The sequence below is a fragment of the Aquarana catesbeiana genome, linkage group LG06 (assembly GCF_042186555.1).
Source record: "Aquarana catesbeiana isolate 2022-GZ linkage group LG06, ASM4218655v1, whole genome shotgun sequence".
NCBI lineage: Eukaryota > Metazoa > Chordata > Amphibia > Anura > Ranidae > Aquarana > Aquarana catesbeiana.
In genome coordinates this window covers 414,140,781-414,163,053 of record NC_133329.1, presented here as the reverse complement: position 1 = coordinate 414,163,053, position 22,273 = coordinate 414,140,781, and the positions used below count along the sequence as shown (strand labels likewise).

The 22,273-nt window shown below is 48.2% G+C and overlaps 1 protein-coding gene across 1 annotated transcript in view; it reads left to right on the top strand.

The window, feature by feature from the left end:
- The first annotated feature begins 8,595 nt into the window (after positions 1–8,595).
- The window catches only part of LOC141147310 (protein mono-ADP-ribosyltransferase PARP14-like), a 61,326-nt gene continuing 47,648 nt past the window's right edge, over positions 8,596–22,273 (top strand). Inside the window, exons 1-3 of the mRNA XM_073634522.1 lie at positions 8,596–8,933; positions 12,449–12,561; positions 20,103–20,148. Of these exons, the coding sequence (XP_073490623.1) occupies positions 8,744–8,933; positions 12,449–12,561; positions 20,103–20,148 (349 nt within the window). The 5' untranslated portion in view covers positions 8,596–8,743. The remainder of the gene's footprint in view (positions 8,934–12,448; positions 12,562–20,102; positions 20,149–22,273) is intronic.

The following is a 22,273-nucleotide window of genomic DNA, read 5'->3' as shown; positions in this document are numbered from 1 at the left end:
ACGTTCAAACAGTGTACATGAAATAGAGCAGCCCATTGGCAAGCATCGATCCACATAATACTCCTCTTGCCAGTGACAACCCAGGAGGTGAAAACTGTCTGGGTGGACAGGAAGTAATCTGAAAGCAGCCTCAATGTCTGTTTTCTCCATCTTAGCCCCACACCCATAACGTCTTACCCAAAAAACTGCCGCATCAAACGATGTGTATGAAACTGCGCACATCTTTGGATCAATAGCATCGTTAACCGAGCCTCCCTTGGGGAAAGAAAGGTGGTGAATCAGCAGATATTTCAGCGGCTCTTTTTTGGGGACTACTCCCAAAGGCGAGACCACCAACTCGGGCATCGGCAACTCCGAGAAAGGCCCTGCCATCCACCCTAAAGCAACTTCCTTCCATAGTTTCTCTGAAACCACCTCGGGATGTTGCAGCGCTGAACGTAAGTTCCTGGCCATAGGGGGAAATACCCCCAGACTTGCCGGTATCCTAAAACCCTCCAAAGACCCCTGGCCCAGAACCTGCGCTGCCTCCCTATTGGGGTATCTATCTAGAAACGGAAGCATCTTTTCCACCCTCACCGGCGTCCTCCCTTTTGTTCGCAGACTCTCCAGGCCTTCCTTTGCCTTGTTTAAAGCACCGGGACACCGGGTGGGCTCCTCCGCAGCCCGAGCATTCATGCTTGAACTTGCAGTTTCCCCCGAATTTGCATGTGCCCTCGTTATATTGCCAACAGACTCCCTTTTTCCTTGCGGCTGATTATCCAGGAGTAGCTGACCCACCGGCCCCACCTGGAAAAAAACTGATTAGGTGCCCTCGCAGATGTCATCAGCCGCATCCATAGACTGATATCCTTGTGATCCCACTGCAGGGCCGGGCGTATCGCCCTCCGCTGACGAAACTGCTCGTCATACCTCAACCATGCCACTCCCCCGTAGACTCTGTGAGCTTCTCCTATCGCACCCAAATAACAGAAAAGCGCGGAGCAGTGCTCCGGGTTTTTCTCCCCTATTACGCTGGCCAAAATAGCAAACGCCTGCAGCCAGTTCTGAAACGTCCTAGGTATGAGCCTGTACCTCCTCTTCTCCTCATCCTCTTTCTTATTGTCCTCCAGTTTTACCCTATCCAAGTTGAACTTCTCAAGGGGTAGAAGGGAAAATATCTCCACATATTCCCCCTTCCAAATCTTATCTCTTACCTCCTGTTTCAAATGAGCGCCCAACGGGCCCTCAAAGCACACATAGACTTCACACCGGGACGCGTCTGCCAACCTAATCAAGTCTTGTTTTTTAGCTGCCCCCTCTGACCCCCCTGTTTTGTCCCCCGCTGCCTGTTCCACATCCGTATTAGGAGCAGCCACCACCGCGGGCGACGGATTTCCTGTCGATGGTTCTGGCAGTGACTGTGGTACCACCTCCCCCGACGCTGAACCCCCCCACTAGGAGCCACCCAAGCCATTGAGGGCGTGACAGCTCCGCTAACTCCGGACTCAAACCTATTAACTAGTTCCTTCAGACCCAACAGGAACCCCTGCAATCCACCCTCCGCCGGGGCGTGGTCATGGACCCTCGTAGCCAGAGGTGGAACAGCGGGGGAACCCCCCTGCTGTGAAGGGCCCCGTGTCCCACCCCCCGTGCCCCCCCTTTCTAACTGCTCAATCCCCTCATCCTCTAAATACCCCAAAGTAGCAGTGGACTTACCGGGCTGCCTGGAAGACGTCCTACCAGCCGATGGTCCCGCCTCCCTCGCTAACCTGGTTCTGCGTGGTTCTTCCTCCTCTGACAGGGAAAGTTCCCCTTCCGACCGATCCGCGATCTGCTCCTCCGCTGCAATAGATGGCCCTCCAGGGGATCCTGCCCTGGATGCTGGAGATCTGCATCCCGTTTTGCCACGCCTCCTCCCCCCTGGCTACTTGCTTGCTGCTTTTCCTGGGCCTTTTGTGCTGTCTCGCTTACGCAGACCCGGTGCGCCTGCCGTTTCCTTCGTCCCCCGCATCCTGCTTGAGCCCTGGGAGCCGCCGGCTGAGGAATAAGCTGGCCCGGCGGCCGTGACTGCGACCGTCCCCCGCCGAAGCCCCGCCCCCGCTGAGACTGAGCCAGGGGAGGAGCCCGAAAACTCTGTGTTGGGCCGCATGGCTGGTCCGTCATGGGACCCCGATATCCCGGAGGGCCCTCCTGTCGATCCTGGCCTCCAGGTTTTGTAACCTCCCAGAGCCCCCCCGCACCGGAACCGCCACTCTTTTCGCAGGGGCTCTGAAGGGACGTGAGGGGGGCTACTCCCCTGTCTCTGCGCTCTGGGTGGGGAGTCAGGGGAGAATCGATCCGGCGGACGGGACCGCTGCACCCGGGCCGACTCCCTCCTCCCGGTGCTGTCTGTAGGTGTCTTCGCCCCCAGTACCTTGGCGACCTGGTCCTGCAGCCATTGTTCACCTTTCACCGCCGCTGCAGCCTGCAATTGTCCCATCAGCTCCTCTAGGGATGACATGCTTCCAAGCTGCTTCCTATTTTCACACTGATGCTGGGGAGGGACCTCCTATCCCTTACTTTCCTTCCAACTCCTCCTCTTCCCCTTTAGTCACCAATCCTATCTACTTTTACAAATCCCATTGTACCCCTGTTCACCCAGTCATGTAAGCCCTACGTTTATTTTCTTTTAGGCATTACTCCGGGCTTCTCTTTCTGATCCCCTAAGGCTCTCTGCGACTCTTTGGATCATCAATCTAACATCTTATTTCTTATTGAAATAAGATGTTAGATTAGAATAGGGCAAGGGGGACAATTGCCCCCCCCCCTCATAAGAAGGTGTTGAAGAGTGAAGACAGTTGCCGCAGCAGCGATGGAGTTTTTTCTCTACGTCTGCTGGCCTGGGGCTGCTCTCAGTCTGTTCCGACCTATCACAGATTGATACAGACATCCGTCCCTCCCTCCCTCACCCCCGGCCCGATCATCGGATTGGCTCTGACTGCAGCTCAGGCCTCTGCTCAACATCTCAGCTGTTCCGGAACGTGATTGGTTGCCTCAGCCTGCCTGTGTAACGTCGCTATGCCGATCCGGCCGGCGCGGCGCCGGCTCCTCCCACAGGTGCATTGCTGTGGCCGAGAGAGAATACGCTGCCAGTGCTATCACATCACCGAAGGACCACAGGTAATAGCACTGCAGTGCCACTGTGCCAGTTAAGAGGAAAATATATATATATTGCTTGGAAAGTTGGACAGCTGAGCTATTGGTGGAAAAATATATTTGTGTTGTGTGTTATAATATCTTCTTCACTTTGTATGGAAGTTACTCTGTCTCTAAGGCATACCAGTCCATGATGCCCATATAAATATAGCCTAGAGAATGTACATCTTTCCATATTGCAATGTATTGCAATACATCTGTTGTGGCTAGGCATGAGCCGAATACCCCCCGGTTCGGTTCACATCCAGAACCTGTGAACGGACCGAAAGTTTATGCGAACATTCGAACAACGTTAAAGTCTATGGGACTTCAACGTGAGAAATCAAAAGTGCTCATTTTAAAGGCTAATTTGCATGGTATTGTCCTAAAAAGTGTTTAGGGACCCGGGTCCTGCCCCAGGGGACATGGATCAATGCAAAAAAAACTTTTAAAAACGGCCGTTTTTTCGGGAGCAGTGATTTTAATGATGCTTAAAGTGAAAAAATAAAAGTGAAATATTCCTTTACATATCGTACCTGGGGGGTGTCTATAGTATGCCTGTAAAGTGGCGCGTGTTTCCCGTGTTTAGAACAGTCCCTGCACAAAATGACATTTCTAAAGTAATAAAAGTCATTTAAAACTGCTTGCGGCTTTAATGTAATGTCGGGTCCTGGCAATATGGATGAAAATCAGTGAGACAAACGGCATGGGTACCCCCCAGTCCATTACCAGGCCCTTTGGGTCTTATATGGATATTAAGGGGAACCCCGCACCCAAATTAAAAAATAAAAGGCGTGGGGCCCCCAGGCCCTATATACTCTGAACAGCAGTATACAGGCGGTGCAAACAAGACAGGGACTGTAGGTTTGTTCTTAAGTTGAATCTGTTTGTAATTTGGAACAGGTACATTTTATAAGTGTAGCTCCAGCCAAAAAATCTATTTTTCCTTGTCAAAAGAAGTTTATTGAGTATACAATGTTATAAAGATACATAAAGTAAGTTTACAAGGATAAAAAATCTATTTTTAAGCTTTTTGGATAACATAGGGAAGGGTTATCATCATATACTATACGGCCTGCCCTATATACTCTGCAGAAGTTTGAGCCTTAGGTGTTGGTGGTACCAGAACACTGTAAGCCCTCACAGTTACTCTTGGTGGGGGCTGGAACGGGCCCTGCTGTGAAATATTATAACGAGAATTGTAATTACATGTCCCTGTTAAACAGGGGCAGAAAAATTGGGCCTTAGGCAGCGGTGGTGGTGGTGCCACAACACTGCAACCCCTCACAGATGCTCTAGTTGAGCGCAGGATCGAGCCCTGCTGCAAAATATTACAGCAAACATGTTAATTACACGCCCCTGTTAAACAGGGGCAGAAAATTGGGCTTTAGGCACCGGTGGTGGTGCCCAGAGCCAAAAATGCACCATGCACCATGACCTGCATGCTTTGACCAATCATCATACAGCAATGCACTGCGATCTCGCAGTGTATTATGGGGCATTACGCTGTGCTTTAATTTGCCGCAAATTCCCCATAATGTTCGTTTTTGGAAGAACGGGCAAACACCCGGTGTTCGAGTCAAACTCATGTTCAACCCGAACATAAAGCCCTATATACTACCCTAGCCTGTCCATATACCACCCTAGCTTGTCCATATACCACTCTAGCCTGTCAAGATCCTACCCTAGCCTGTCTGTATACTACCCTAGTCTGTCTATATACCACCCTAGCCTGTCCATATACTACCCTAGCCTGTCCATATACTACCCTAGCCTGTCTATATACTACTCTAGCCCTCCTCTTGGAATTGAACATAATAATGGTATGTCATATAATTTTGCATATAGACAAAATTCTGTTGCATGCAAATCTGACTTCCTGATACATTTCATTTTAGTTTTAATTATCATGATATAAAATAATGGATGTGGGGGCCTTTTGGTGGGCGTGATTTTTTTGGGGGAGGTGGGGGGGCGTATTTTATTCTTGGACCCAGGGAGCACAATGTCTTGTGCCAGCCCTGTGGAGACCCGTAGCCTAGCCACACTGTATGAGACAGAAAGTAAGGAGTTAAATGAGAGGATGCATGAGGTCTGCACAATGTGCTCAGTGGGACCCCATTCTGGCACTTGGAGTGAGGTAGAGGTGATACACTGGAGAGGTGGAGAGGGAATGGGCTCAGCGGTGTCCCTCCTAAATGTAACAAGTTACAGCGGGGTATGTAGTGACATGGGATGTGCATTCACTTACAACACACACACGGCCTCTCTCCTGTCCAGTCTCCAAGGTACCCCCTGTACAGAATGAGTGACCCCACCCAATGCCCGGCGTAGTCCAAGAACCCCATGGGCTTACAACCTGGAGGAGTTGGTAAAGAGGCGCTCACAGCCCACACCTGGGTCCAGTCCGTGTCGGAGAGGTGAAGTAGCTAGATATACACACAACGTTGGGTTAGCCAACTGCCACCGGGACTAGTCTAGATGGACATCCCCCCATCATCCACCAGAGATGGTAACAGTGTCACATGTAAGGGTGGATCCAGGAGGGGCAATGGGGCAATTGCCCCCCCACCCCCCCAAAAAATATTGAAAATATTATTGACTCCCGAGTCTCTCTCACATCAGCAAAAGGCCAGCAGCGGCACCCAGAGAGAGACCCTGTTCTCTTCATGCCGCACTGGAGCCTGGAAAAGATTGTCCCAACCGCTACTGAGGAGGAGCAGAGCGAGGAGCCGCATTCAGAGCCTTCTTCCTCCTCCTCCGCGCCTAGTGTGAGAGTGTTGGCTCCACCCACCTCCTCCCTCCATGATCTTCTCCAAGTCTCCAGCGCAGCATGAACGTGAAGACACTCAGGAGGAAGAAGGCATGAAGCAGTGGCCGTGTGTCATGTGAAGTGATGGCGATGCCGCCTGCCATCCCGGATCCTGCTCATCTCTATTGCTCCTTGGAAGCCCCTCCCCCCACCAGAGCACCAAAGTATAGGAATTAAAGTAAGTACAAAAAATAATGATTGTGTAAAATCACAGAATACATGTATGCCATTATTTATGAAGAAAAAAAACTGCCCTTTTAGTATTGACATTTTCATCTTGTTTAATCTTAACTACTTCAGCCCCAGGAGATTTGCCCCCTTTAACCACTTAAGGACCAGCCTCGTTTTGGATTTTAGGTGTTTACATGTTTAAAAGTTTTTTTTTTTTGCTAGAAAATTACTTAGAACCACCCAAACATTATATATTGTTTTTTTTCTAACACCCCAGAGAATAAAATGGCAGTCAATGCAATACTTTTTTCGCACCGTATTTGCACAGCGGTCTTATAAGCGCACTTTTTTTGGGAAAAAATTCACTTTTTTGAATAAAAAAATAAGACAACAGTAAAGTTAGCCCAATTTTTTTTATATTGTGAAAGATAATGTTACGCCAAGTAAATTGATACCCAACATGTCACGCTTCAAAATTGCACCCGCTTGTGGAATGGCGTCCAACTTTTACCCTTAAAAATCTCCATAGGCGACGTTTAAAAAAATTCTACAGGTTGCATGTTTTGTGTTACAAAGGAGGTCTAGGGCTAGAATTATTGCTCTCGCTCTACCGGTCGCGGCGATACCTCACATGTGTGGTTTGACCACCGTTTTCATATGTGGGCGCTACTCACATATGCGTTTGCTTCTACGCGCGAGCTCGGGACAGGGCGCTTTAAAAAAAAAATTTTTTTTAATTATTTATTTTACTTTATTTTATTTATTTTTTCACAGTTTAAAAAAAAAAAAAAAAAATTGTATCACTTTTATTCCTATTACAAGGAATGTAAACATCCCTTGTAATAGAAAAAAGCATGACAGGACCTCTTAAATATGAGATCTGGGGGTTAAAAAGTCCTCAGATCTCATATTTGGACTTAAATGCAAAAAAAACAAAAAAAAACTGTCATTTGAAAAAATGACAACAAACAAATATGCCTTTAAGACGTGTGGGCGGAGCTGACGTTATGACGTCGCTTCCGCCCTCCTATGGTATGGAAGACGGGTGGGGGCCATCTTCCCCTCACTCATCTCCATACCACGGACATGACAGGTCCTGATCACCTCCGCCGCTACCGACGGCTCAGGGAGAACGTCGGGAGGGGGGTGGCACCTCTCCCGCCACCGATAACGGTGATCTTGCTGCGAATCCGCCGCAGAGACCACCATTGTCAGAAACGCAACGGCTCCTGAAAAGATGGATACCTCTGGTTGTGGCAGCAGCTGCTGCCGTTACCGAGATATCCACCTTCAAAGTGCCGACTTATATGTACAGGAGCCGGTCGGTAAGTGGTTAATGATTAATGACCAGGCCATTTTTTGCGATTCGGCACTGCGTCGCTTTAACTGACAAATTGAAGTCCTTTTTTTTCCCACAAATAGAGTTTTCGTTTGGTGGTATTTGATCACCTCTGCGATTTTTATTTTTTGCACTATAAACAAAAAAAAGAGCCACAATTTTGAGTGTGAAAATAAACCAAATATCACAAATATAATGTGACTGAGATGTGTAGCTAATGACAATTCTACAATGTGACATCAAATGGCTAACAGGATAATATAACCAATAGTGTAAAAATAAAGTCAGTTGATCCCATAAAACTCATAAAGTGCATAGAAGTGAAAAAAATCACATGAATAGAAAAAAAATTGCATAAAGTGAAAAAAGTCGCATGGATAGAAAAAAATCGAATGAATAAGTCAAAAAGTGTAAAAATACAGTCAGTGAATCCAATAAAACTCATAAAGTGCATAAAAGTGAAGGAAATCACATAAAATGTAAAAAAATTGCATAAAATGAAAAAAGTCGCATAAATAAAAAAAACGCATAAAGTGCAAAAGAGTGCAAGAAAGTCGCTAATTAAATGAATTAAAGTGCATAGTCCAACAAGTGCAATACATTTCCAACATAGTCGGAAAAAACAAATCTTCATATCACAGTTCATGCAGAGAAAACAAAAGTGCATGTGCAGAAAATGATCGCTTTCAAATTCCTCCAATCATCGACAATCCGTGGTGCGCCACACGATTCCCGTAGGGGTCTTTAATAGAGGTGAGAGGCTGGGAGAATCGTGTGGCGCACCACGGATTGTCGATGATTGGAGGAATCTGAAAGCGATCATTTTCTGCACATGCACTTTTGTTTTCTCTGCATGAACTGTGATATGAAGAGTTATATAGTTATAGTGTCTACAAATTGTTTTTGTTTTGTTTTTTTTACTAGTAATGGCGGCGATCAGCGATTTTTAGCGGGACTGCAACATTGTGGCGGGCAGATCAGACACTTTTGACACTTTTTTGGGACGGTTGACATTTAGGAATGATAAATGTGTCGCTGTTTTAAACGAGGTTAGGACTGAGTGACAGTTCTGTAAGCCACACCTTATTTTCTGGCAGTGCCCCTCCCGAGACTCGGGATCCGCCCCCTGGTCACAGGTTGTGAGTTCAGTCTATTCCGAGACACCGTCAGGAGAAAAGAAGAAATGAAAGTGAAAGAGTATTTGTCAGACACCTTAATCTGAGACACCGAACAACACTCATTCCTCACTGCCCCGGGACCCCTTCACCATGGGGGACACCCAGTACCCCTACCCTGTGACCCTACAGTGGAAGGAGGACCCCGAGAAACTAAAAACACTAAAGAATGAACTTCTGCTGTATTTCCAGGAGAGGAGCAAATCTAATGGAGGAGAGTGTGAGATCCGAGACACCGACTGCAGCCGGGGATTCATCCTCATACACTTCAAGGAGGAGAGAGGTAGGTACTGGAGGGGTAGGGGGTATTATATTGTACTACAAGGAGGCAGCAGGTAAGTACTGAGGACTGGAGGGAGATCCTTATACACTACAAGGAGGAGGGAGGTAAGTACTGAGGACTGGAGGGAGATCCTTATACACTACAAGGAGGAGGGAGGTAAGTACTGAGGACTGGAGGGAGATCCTTATACACTACAAGGAGGAGGGAGGTAAGTACTGAGGACTGGAGGGGGATCCTCATACACTACAAGGAGGAGGGAGGTAAGTACTGAGGACTGGAGGAGATCCTCATACACTACAAGGAGGAGGGAGGTAAGTACTGAGGACTGGAGGAGATCCTCATACACTACAAGGAGGAGGGAGGTAAGTACTGAGGACTGGAGGAGATCCTCATACACTACAAGGAGGAGGGAGGTAAGTACTGAGGACTGGAGGGGATCCTCATACACTACAAGGAGGAGGGAGGTAAGTACTGAGGACTGGAGGGGGATCCTCATACACTACAAGGAGGAGGAAGGTAAGTACTGAGGACTGGAGGGGATCCTCATACACTACAAGGAGGAGGGAGGTAAGTACTGAGGACTGGAGGGGGATCCTCATACACTACAAGGAGGAGGAAGGTAAGTACTGAGGACTGGAGGGGATCCTCATACACTACAAGGAGGAGGGAGGTAAGTACTGAGGACTGGAGGGGATCCTCATACACTACAAGGAGGAGGGAGGTAAGTACTGAGGACTGGAGGGAGATCCTTATACACTACAAGGAGGAGGGAGGTAAGTACTGAGGACTGGAGGGGATCCTCATACACTACAAGGAGGAGGGAGGTAAGTACTGAGGACTGGAGGAGATCCTCATACACTACAAGCTGGAGGGAGGTAAGTACTGAGGACTGGAGGGAGATCCTCATACACTACAAGGAGGAGGGAGGTAAGTACTGAGGACTGGAGGGGATCCTCATACATTACAAGGAGGAGGGAGGTAAGTACTGAGGACTGGAGGAGATCCTCATACACTACAAGGAGGAGGGAGGTAAGTACTGAGGATTGGAGGGGATCCTCATACACTACAAGGAGGAGGGAGGTAAGTACTGAGGACTGGAGGGGATCCTCATACACTACAAGGAGGAGGGAGGTAAGTACTGAGGACTGGAGGAGATCCTCATACACTACAAGGAGGAGGGAGGTAAGTACTGAGGACTGGAGGAGATCCTCATACACTACAAGGAGGAGGGAGGTAAGTACTGAGGACTGGAGGAGATCCTCATACACTACAAGAAGGAGACAGGTAAGTACTGAGGACTGGAGGGGATTCTCATACACTACAAGGAGGAGGGAGGTAAGTACTGAGGACTGGAGGGGATCCTCATACACTACAAGGAGGAGGGAGGTAAGTACTGAGGACTGGAGGGGATTCTCATACACTACAAGGAGGAGGGGGGTAAGTACTGAGGACTGGAGGAGATCCTCATACACTACAAGGAGGAGGGAGGTAAGTACTGAGGACTGGAGGGAGATCCTCATACACTACAAGGAGGAGGGAGGTAAGTACTGAGGACTGGAGGGAGATCCTCATACACTACAAGGAGGAGGGAGGTAAGTACTGAGGACTGGAGGGAGATCCTCATACACTACAAGGAGGAGGGAGGTAAGTACTGAGGACTGGAGGGAGATCCTCATACACTACAAGGAGGAGGGAGGTAAGTACTGAGGACTGGAGGAGATCCTCATACACTACAAGGAGGAGGGAGGTAAGTACTGAGGACTGGAGGGTGATCCTCATACACTACAAGGAGGAGGGAGGTAAGTACTGAGGACTGGAGGAGATCCTCATACACTACAAGGAGGAGGGAGGTAAGTACTGAGGACTGGAGGGTGATCCTCATACACTACTAGGAGGAGGGAGGTAAGTACTGAGGACTGGAGGGGGATCCTCATACACTACTAGGAGGAGGGAGGTAAGTACTGAGGACTGGAGGGAGATCCTCATACACTACAAGGAGGAGGGAGGTAAGTACTGAGGACTGGAGGAGATCCTCATACACTACAAGGAGGAGGGAGGTAAGTACTGAGGACTGGAGGAGATCCTCATACACTACAAGGAGGAGGGAGGTAAGTACTGAGGACTGGAGGGGATCCTCATACACTACAAGGAGGAGGGAGGTAAGTACTGAGGACTGGAGGGAGATCCTCATACACTACAAGGAGGAGGGAGGTAAGTACTGAGGACTGGAGGGTGATCCTCATACACTACAAGGAGGAGGGAGGTAAGTACTGAGGACTGGAGGGAGATCCTCATACACTACAAGGAGGAGGGAGGTAAGTACTGAGGACTGGAGGGAGATCCTCATACACTACAAGGAGAAGGGAGGTAAGTACTGAGGACTGGAGGAGATCCTCATACACTACAAGGAGGAGGGAGGTAAGTACTGAGGACTGGAGGAGATCCTCATACACTACAAGGAGGAGGGAGGTAAGTACTGAGGACTGGAGGGTGATCCTCATACACTACTAGGAGGAGGGAGGTAAGTACTGAGGACTGGAGGGGGATCCTCATACACTACAAGGAGGAGGGAGGTAAGTACTGAGGACTGGAGGAGATCCTCATACACTACAAGGAGGAGGGAGGTAAGTACTGAGGACTGGAGGGGATCCTCATACACTACAAGGAGGAGGGAGGTAAGTACTGAGGACTGGAGGAGATCCTCATACACTACAAGGAGGAGGGAGGTAAGTACTGAGGACTGGAGGGTGATCCTCATACACTACAAGGAGGAGGGAGGTAAGTACTGAGGACTGGAGGGGATCCTCATACACTACAAGGAGGAGGGAGGTAAGTACTGAGGACTGGAGGGGATCCTCATACACTACAAGGAGGAGGGAGGTAAGTACTGAGGACTGGAGGGGTTCCTCATACACTACAAGGAGGAGGGAGGTAAGTACTGAGGACTGGAGGGGGATCCTCATACACTACAAGGAGGAGGGAGGTAAGTACTGAGGACTGGAGGGAGATCCTCATACACTACAAGGAGGAGGGAGGTAAGTACTGAGGACTGGAGGAGATCCTCATACACTACAAGGAGGAGGGAGGTAAGTACTGAGGACTGGAGGGAGATCCTCATACACTACAAGGAGGAGGGAGGTAAGTACTGAGGACTGGAGGGGGATCCTCATACACTACAAGGAGGAGGGAGGTAAGTACTGAGGACTGGAGGAGATCCTCATACACTACAAGGAGGAGGGAGGTAAGTACTGAGGACTGGAGGGAGATCCTCATACACTACAAGGAGGAGGGAGGTAAGTACTGAGGACTGGAGGGAGATCCTCATACACTACAAGGAGGAGGGAGGTAAGTACTGAGGACTGGAGGAGATCCTCATACACTACAAGGAGGAGGGAGGTAAGTACTGAGGACTGGAGGGAGATCCTCATACACTACAAGGAGGAGGGAGGTAAGTACTGAGGACTGGAGGGGAATTTCTGTCTCACATTCCTCACTCCATTCTACTTACATTGCAGATCGGGATGGGGTTCTGCAGAAAGATTCCCATGAACTGATATTATCAGGAGGGAAGAAGATGAATCTGGACGTTCAGTCAGTGGGGGTGGATAGTGAGTGGAGCCCTCTAGTGGTAAGTGTTATTAGTGCTGTGCTGAGTACAGCCCTCCACCATAACTAAACCTAATTTACAATTGTGGCTTCCACACTTCTCACAGTTCTGTGCAGTTTCTGGTGTGGATCGGCTCTTACAGCACGCTCTACTTTTTTGAACCACTTCAAGACCCGGCCTGTTTCTGACATTTGTTGTTTACAAGTTAAAATCCATATGTTTTGCTAGAAAATTACTTAGAACCCCCAAACATTCTCTCTCTCTCTCTCTCTCTCTCTCTCTCTCTCTCTCTCTCGGGACCTTGCTACATATTTTTTTTAGCAGAGACCCTCTAGAATAAAATGGTGGTCGTTGCAATATTTTATGTCACAGTTTTTTTTGATAAAATACACTTCAATGAAAAAAAAAACCCAGTAAAGTTAGCGCAATTTTTTAATATATAACGTGAAAGATGATGTTATGTCGAATAAATAGATACCTAAAATGTCACGCTTTAAAATTGCACACGCTCGTGGAATAGCAACGAACTACGATACCTAAAAATCTCTATAGGTGACGCTTTAAAAATTATTACCGGTTACCTGTTTAGAGCTACAGAGGAGGTCTGGTGCTAGAATTATTGCTCTCACTCTAACGATCGCGGCGATACCTCACATGTGTGGTTTGAACACCGCTTACATTTGTGGGCGCGACTTACGTGTGTGTTTGATTTGGTGCGCGAGTTCGGAGGAATGGGACGCTTTAGAAAAAAATATTTTTTTCTTATTCATTTTTTTTTTAATTTTTACACTGTCCCTTAAAAAAAAAAATTCAGGTCACTTTTATTACTGTCATAAGCAATGTAACCATCCCTTATGATGGTAATAGGCGGTGACAGGTACTCTTTATGGAGGGATCGGGGGTCTAAAATACCCCAAACCCCTCCACTGCACTTCTGCACTGTATTCAAAACGCCAAGATCGGTGTTTTTGAATACTTTTTTTTTTTTTTTTAATGGGCGCCATTGGCTGCCGAGTAAACCGGAAGTGATGTTCGGGACTCTGGCCAGCTGGTGGACGTGCCGGCTGGTGGCTCGGGTCTCCCGGGCAGACAGAGGACCCAGGCAGAGCGGAGGAAGGTGGCAGAAGGGGGGCATCCCTTCCCATTTCTTGTAATAACAGTCGAGCTGCTGCTTAGCCGCATTGGTTGTCATTACAAGAAAGCCGACCGTCAGCTCTAAAAAAAAAAAAACGGTGCCGGGGTGAAGTGTGTAGCTACAGGCATCACTCGGGTACAACAACTTCAACAAGATGACATGCCGGTACGTGATTTTGTGGGAAGTTGGTAACTGCGCTGTGAACTTTGCCCATAGGAGTACCTTGGTTTTGGGCTGTCTATGTTGGCGTTCAAAATGCATCCAGCTTCACCCAACTGCATTCAACTGCGTTCGGTGTGAAAGGGCCCTTATCTGGCAGTCCAAAGGTAGCAGAAGCCGTGCAAAGTCCTATGCAGGAGCAGCACATGGACAAAGCTCTTCAGAACACTAGCCAGGGTTCCCTTGTCTGAACCCTTAGCTGACTATATATAGCACACCAGAAGGGGTTAAAAGCACAAGTTTGTAGATCCTTTATGCCGTCTGTACTCACAAAATGTCCAGGGACAACTGGTAGCCTCCATCCAACTTCCAAGCGACGCGCTATACAGGTGATACCAGACCAGATCTTCAATAGACAGCCTTCTGCCATCTCTATATAGACCCAGGGTCACTCTCACTAACTTTGGGCCCTCAAGTTGCCCACATGAGGCCACATGTCAGCAATCCATGTCCTCTGGTCTCCCACCTGAGGCCACATGTCAGCAATCCAGGCCCTCTGGTCTCCCACCTGAGGCCACATGTCAGCAATCCAGGCCCTCTGGTCTCCCACCTGAGGCCACATGTCAGCAATCCAGGCCCTCTGGTCTCCCACCTGAGGCCACATGTCAGCAATCCAGGCCCTCTGGTCTCCCACCTGAGGCCACATGTCAGCACACTCACTCACACTCTCTCTCTCTCTCCTACTTCAGGTCGCCCATCTGAGGCCACATGGCTTCTCTTTCTCTTTCTCTCTTTCTTTCTCTCTTTCTCCCCTCAGGTTGCCCACCTAAACCCGCATGGTAGCAGTCTCTCCCCAGGCTGGTGCAGGCCACTACTGGGAAAGACCCCCGTGCTCAGTGCATCCAAAGAATAAATACCATCTCCCAGCATCCTCTAGGGCCACCCTCCCTGGGATTGGTTGGAGCAGGGCCGTCTTTACCGCAGGGCAAACGGGGCAGCTGCCCAGGGCCCTGTCACTGTTTGGGGCCCAAAGCAGAGCTGCCCATTAAGCCTGTGTGCTGCCCGCACATCGGTGTTGAAAATCCCTACACACAGTCTGTCACTGTCACCAGCGGCGTGCGCACAGTGCAGCAGTACAGAGTGCTGCATTTTCTCGATCGAGGAGCGGGCCGCTGGTGGGGGGGTCATTGAGCTTCACTGACGCTCTGGCCCCGCCGCTTGCTATGCGTGCACAGTGTACCTGATCGGAGGAGCGGTAGTAGGAGTCAGACCCAGTGGCGGCTGGTGAAGTTTTAGGATGGGGGGGGGGGCAGACCCCGCCCTTCCTTTTTGACCCCTCCCACTTGGTAAAAATGGGCGTGGCTTCAGCGAATTAGTGGGCATGGCTCTAAGGTGGTGTGGTTAGCGTCTGAGATGAACGAGGGATGAAGGGAGAGGGAGAGAGGGACAGAGAGAGGGACAGCAGGCCCAGATCCCTATTTCAATAGAAATGTGTGTATTCTAGAAAGTTTACCAATCAGCAGATAAAGATACTCCAAACACCTGGTGTTAGCACTTCAATCGTCCCAGCACCATGGTTGTTATGGTGTCAGGATGATTGAAGCGCATTATTTCTATTATTAAATTGTAATATAAAATTAAATCATTCAACTCACCATAATGCAGAATCAGTGGGACCCCCGAGTGTGTCACTAGCCACGTCGCCCTCAACCAGATGCCATCAGGCGTCCCCAGCAGTCCGTCCTTACATCAGGTGCCCCCAGCGGAGTCCCTCCTTACATACAGCCTGTGTCACATCAAATGCAGCCTCTGTCCCCCCAAATGCAGCCTCTGTCCCCCCAAATGCAGCCTCTGTCTCCCCAAATGCAGCCTCTGTCCCCCCCCCCCAAATGCAGCATGCCTGTGTCCCATTACATGCAGCATGCCTATGTCCCATTAAATGCAGCCTCTGTTCTCCCAAATGCAGCCTCTGTCCCCCCCCAAATGCAGCCTCTGCCCCCCCCCCAAATGCAGCCTCTGTCCCCCCCCCAAATGCAGCCTCTGTCCCCCCCCCAAATGCAGCCTCTGTCCCCCCCCCCAAATGCAGCCTCTGTCCCCCCCCCAAATGCAGCCTCTGCCCCCCCCCCCAAATGCAGCCTCTGCCCCCCCCCCCAAATGCAGCCTCTGTCCCCCCCCCAAATGCAGCCTCTGTCCCCCCCCCAAATGCAGCCTCTGCCCCCCCCCCAAATGCAGCCTCTGTCCCCCCCCCCCAAATGCAGCCTCTGTCCCCCCCCCCAAATGCAGCCTCTGTCCCCCCCAAATGCAGCATGCCTGTGTCCCATTAAATGCAGCCTCCGCCCCCCCCCAAATGCAGCATGCCTGTGTCCCATTAAATGCAGCCTCTGTCCCCCCCCCCAAATGCAGCCTCTGTCCCCCCCCCAATACAGCCTCTATTCCCCCCCCAAAATGCTGCCTGCCCCCCCCCCACATGCAGCCTCTGTCCCCCACAAATGTAGCCTGTAGTATCTATTACTATGGCCGGGCGGAAGCTACTCGGCGCTGCAGAAAACGCCACGAGGCGGGCTAAACGCCCGCAAATGCAGCACGACGTCTGCAATCTCATGATTGCATAGACGTGGCGCTTCCCATAAGTGCACTGTGTCCGGCGTCACACAGTGCACTTAAGGACCTTTTTTTTCCTTTTTTTTTTTTTTTTTTAAGGGCCAGTAATAAAATTTTTTTTTTTTTTTGCTGCCTTGGGGGGGGGGGGGGGGGGGGGGCGGCGCCCAGTCGCCCCTATGGATGGGCCACCACTGAAAACGCTGACCGTACCTGCAGTCCAGGCTGAGTGAGGCTGTGGCTGTATTTTTTATTACAGAGCACACAGCATAATTTACAGCACATGGCCTTACTGTCTGTATTTAACTGCTTGATGGGCTTATTTTGGGCCTGGCTGGTTCACATGTAGGTGTTTTGGCGGCCCACATTTGCACAGGCACAGCAGCCCACTCATTTGAATGGACTGCCATGCCTGCGTTTCCTGCAAAAAAAAAAAAGGTGCATGCTTCATGTAATAGGCTGCACACACCTCTGCCCATCAAGCAATGAAATACGGCCCTGTCTGTCCATTCTGCTTTTGCACCATGTGACTTGCCTGCAGTTCCTGCACCGGCAAACTTGCTGCATTTTTAGATGTTTAGGCCACACTTTTAAAAACACGGTGCCTTTTGTGTGCGCAGGAACTGCACGTAAGTCGCATGGTGCAAAAGCAGCCAAGAAAACTGAGCACCAGCCACCACTGGAATATACTATTGTGCCGCTAATCAGATCCAGCAAAGTTCAACCTTTTCTCAACTATTTTAGTATCTTTTTTTTAAATTTTTTTTTGTCAATTTTCAAAAACGTTACAAATAAATAACGCCCACACAGGGGCTAAAACTGGCAGTCCACAAACATCCACCAATATAGTGCAGGTTACAAAACATACAAAAAATAATAATTTAGAATAGGTTCACATGTATGCCAATTGGATGAATTTTTAACAGCGTTCAATTCGCATAACATGTGAATGTGACCGGCTTTGAATGGATCGGGTTCACATGTGTGGGGCGGCCGCAGGGTGGTCTTTTCAAAGGGTCCTGTGCGCTTTTGGGTCTGGTTCAAAGTCAGGGAATAATTTGCACCTGAATCGCACCTGAACCGGAGAAAAGAAAGGCACCGGACTGCAAACCGCAGCCACATATATGTGGACCCGGCCTTAAACAACTAAAAGATCTACCACTACCCGTATGTGTGTCCATTAGAACCTTTTTAAAGGGGAGGTCCCGGCTTCTTCTAAAAAAAAATAAAAAGTCAGCAGCTACAATTCCTGTACAAATCCTGTAGCTGCTGACTTTTAATATCAGGGCTCTTACCTGTCCAGGGATCCCGCGAGGTGTCCTCACCCATGCTGATTTTTTAATCGGCTGTTGCGTGCTGCCGCCGCCATCTCCGGTAAAGGGATCTAGGCTGCTCCTGTTTGTAGGTTGGTGAACAGGGAAAATCTCACACGGGTGTGTCTGTAATACCAGAATCGGAATTGATCGAGGATCGCTGTGTTGGCAGCTGCCGCTTTCCCTGTTCACCAACCTTCAAACAGTGGCAGCCCTGAGGAAGGAGGAGTCTTTTCCCCCGAAATGCGCCGGCTTTCAATAAATGACCACAAAATATAACCCCCTTTTTCATTTTTTTTTTTTTGCATTCCTTTGGATATTGGGCCCCCCTCCCCCCCCCCCCCCCCCAATTACATTACATGCAGAAACAACCTCGAGGCCGTACCCAAAGGCCGCAGCCCAGACCTAAAAAGGGCTCCCCATCCCCTTCCAGGTGTAGTGAGGCAGAAAGCATTGGAAGAGAACTCTTCTGTCCTTCCACTACCATCACCTCGTCATCGACTCACAACCGACCGAGTCAGTCCAGCGCGATCTCCAACCCTACAGAGGACACATCTAGAAGAGATATAAGGGGGGAGGCGGTTGTTCTGTTTCAAATGCTGTTTATACATTGACACACCTCCTTAGACTTGGTCTGTTCAGACAGTATGGTCACCTGCTGACTTGACACCATCTACAGGCAGCTCAACTCCTTAACCGCTAGCCGACCAGCCGCCGCAGTTATACTGCGGCAGGTTGGCACGGCTGCACAAATCGGCGTAGGTATACGTCAGCTCTTTAAGACGTTATTGCAGGCGCGCGCCCCCTGAGCCAATGCGTATACCCGGCGGGCGCAATGTCCGCTGGCCTCCCGCGATCGCTCGTGACAGAACAAGAACGGGGATATGTGTGTGTGTAAACAAACAAATCACGATTCTGCCAGGGGAGAGGAGACAGATCGTGTGTTCCTACTAAGTAGTAAGGATGAGCTCCGGGGTGTTCGCACAGCCCACGTGCCGAGCCCGCCAGGAAGTCGGCACTGCGCTTATCACAGGCAGTGAGACTTCATCCTGCTGTGCGGCTGCAGAGATCGGGAAATGTCTCACTGCCTGTGGTTAGCGCAGCGCAGTGCCGACTTCCTGGGGGGCTCTCCACGTGGAGTGTGCGAACACGCTGGAGCTCAACCTTACTTAGTAGGAACAAAAATATGTCTCCTCCTTTAGTCACTCCCATCCCCCCCACTCTAACTGTGAACACACAGTGAGGGAACACATTTAACCCCTTGATCACCCTCTAGTGTTAACCCCTTTCCTGCCAGTGACATTTACACAGTAATCAGTGGCTATCGCTGTAAAAAATGTCAATGGTCCCAAAAAAGTGTCAAAAGTGTCCGATCTGTCCACCACATTGTCGCAGTCCTGATAAAAATTGCAGATTGACACCATTACTAGTAAAAAAAATAATAATCAAAATGCCATAATTCTATTCCCTATTTTGTAGATGCTATAACTTTTGCGAAAATCAATCAATATACACTTATTGCGATTTTTTTATTTTTTTTTTTTTTTTTTTTTTTACTAAAAATATGTAGAAGCATACATATCGGCCTAAACTGATGAAAACATTTTTTTATTTTTGGATATTTATTATAGCAAAAAGTACAAAATATTTTGTTTGTTTTTTTGTTTTGCTCAACATTCTTTTTGTTCACCTATTTACTTATTATTGAATCACTGTCACTGGTGTTGTGAAAAATTTTTTTAATTATTCTCACAAGTGTATGTATACATTTATGTAGATACTTTTGAGGATAATCAGGGAGCTATTGGCGCGGTGGAGGTATTTCTCGTGTAGAGGGCGTGAACATATAGGATACCTGGTTTTCACTTTTTTTTTTTTTTTTTTGTTTTGTTTTTTTTCAAAATTGTCGCTCTTTTTTTGTTTATAGCGCAAAACAAACAAAAAAGAGTTTAGAGGTGATCAAATACCACCAAAAGAAAGCTCTATTTGTGGAAAAAAAAAGGACGTACATTATGTTTGGGTACAGCGTTGCACGACCGCGCAATTGTCAGTTAAAGCGACGCAGTGCCGCATCACAAAAAATGGCCTGGTTAGGAAGGGGGTAAATCCTTCCGGGGCTAATAAAACACAGAAGCTGGATCCAACACAATTTTATCTGTAACTGCAGTACAGAGGAGGCTTTCCAGTCTTTTGAAGTGTAAGAAGACAATGACTTTTCTAAGCCATTAGGAAAATCCAACACTTACCGAGGGAACATGGAAGAAATGGGGAGGGGCTAGCTGTTGTAACAAACAAGAACTGTGATAGAGAACCTGAGAGATTATCTGGAAATGATTGATAGTGATTTCTGTTTTCAGGGCTCACAGTCCATCCAGGCGGAGAAGAAAAACTCTGGAGACAAAGGTAAGAAATCATTTATTGAGCAACACTAATATCTCTCCTCCAATAAAAACATGAGAAAAAAAAATGTACAGCGGGTAAAATAAGTATTGAATAGACATGTGCACTGCTGAAAAATTTGTTTGTTTTCGTTTCATTGTTTTTGGGGGGTATTTTTTTTTCGTTTTTAGGGTCAATTTGTAAATTCGGAAATTTTTTAAATTCGAAAATTCGAAAGAATAACTAACTAATAATAACTATTAAATTATAGGTATTGGAATTTCCTTTCTAAGTTGGCTGTTAGTGAACGTAACGAATACAAATGTATTAGAAGTTTCAAATTATATGAACGCTGCATCTAAACAAATGGAACGGAACTAATTAATAATAATATGTTTTTATTATTATTTATTATTATTAATTTGTTACGTTCCATTCATTTAGACACGACATTCGATATTTCGGATAATTTGTATTCGTTACGTTCACTAACAGCCAAATTTGAAAGGAAACTCCAATACCTATAATTTAATAGTTAGTTACTATTAGTTATTTCAGATTTTAGAATATTCGAATTTACGAATAAAAAACAAAAAATAAATAATTCGGAATGAAACGACTTGCACATGTCTGATATTGAACACGTCACCATTTTTATAGGTAAATATATTGGTAAAGGTGATATTGACATGAAATTTCGGTAACAACCCATCCAATCCATACATACAAAGACACCAAAACAAATCCATTCAGAAATGAAGTTCTGTGTAATAAAATGGAAGGACACGGGGAAAAAGTATAGAACACATTAAGAAAGGGAGGTGCAAAAAGGCATGGAAAGCCAAGACACCAGCTGAAATTTCTCAGCAATTAAAAAGCAATCCTGCCCCTTGACAGTAGGGATGAGCTTCGAGTTCAAGTCGAACTCATGTTCGACTCGAACATTGGCTGTTCGCAAGTTCGCCGAACAGCGAACAATTTGGGGTGTTCGCGGCAAATTCGAATGCAGCGGAACACCCTTTAAAAGTCTATGGGAGAAATCAAAAGTGCTAATTTTAAAGGCTTATATACAAGTTATTGTCATAAAAAGTGTTTGGGGACCCAGGTCCTGCCCCAGGGGACATGGATCAATGCAAAAAAAAGCTTTAAAAACGACCGTTTTTTCGGAAGCAGTGATTTTAATGATGCTTAAAGTCAAACAATAAAAGTGTAATATCCCTTTAACCACTTTCCGCCCGCCCTATGGCGGATTGACGTCCGGGAAGTGGTTCTGTTATCCTGACTGGACGTCATATGACGTCCAGCAGGATAACATGCCGCAGCGCGCCCCCGGGGGCGCGCATCGCGGCGATCGGTGGAGCGGTGTGTCAGGCTGACACACCGCTACACCGATCTTGGTAAAGAGCCTCCGGCGGAGGCTCTTTACCACGTGATCAGCCGTGTCCAATAACGGCTGATCACGCTGTCAATAGGAAGAGCCGTTGATCGGCTCTTCCTCACTCGTGTCTGACAGACGCGAGTAGAGGAGAGCCGATCGGCGGCTCTCCTGGCAGGGGGGGTCTGCGCTGATTGTTTATCAGCGCAGCCCCCCCGCAGATCACCACACTGGACCACAAGGGATCGCCACTATGACCACCAGGGAAGGGGCAACATGTGGATGGCCAGGTATGTACCCCATGGCCATCCACATGTGCCCAGTGTGCCAAATCTGTGCCAATCAGTGCCCACAAATGGGCACTGATTGGCACCATCATGTTGCAGTGATGCCCAGCAATGCCACCCTTAGGGGCATCACTGCAAACAAGCAGTGCCATCAGTGCCACCCATCAGTGTCCATTCATGCCACCTGTCAGTGCCCATCCGTGCCCATCAGTGCCCATATATCCGTGCCCATCTGTGCCAACTATCAGTGCCACCTATGAGTGCCCATCAATGCCACCTATGAGTACCCATCAGTGCTGCCTATAAGTGCCCATCCGTGCCACCTATGAGTGCCCATCCGTGCCGCATACCAGTGCCACCTATCAGTGCCCATCAGTGCCGCCTATCAGTGCCCATTATCAGTGCCACCTCATCAGTGCCACCTCATCGGTGCCACCTCATTGGTGCCCGTCAGTGCAGCCATATCAGTGCCCGTCATTGAAGAAGA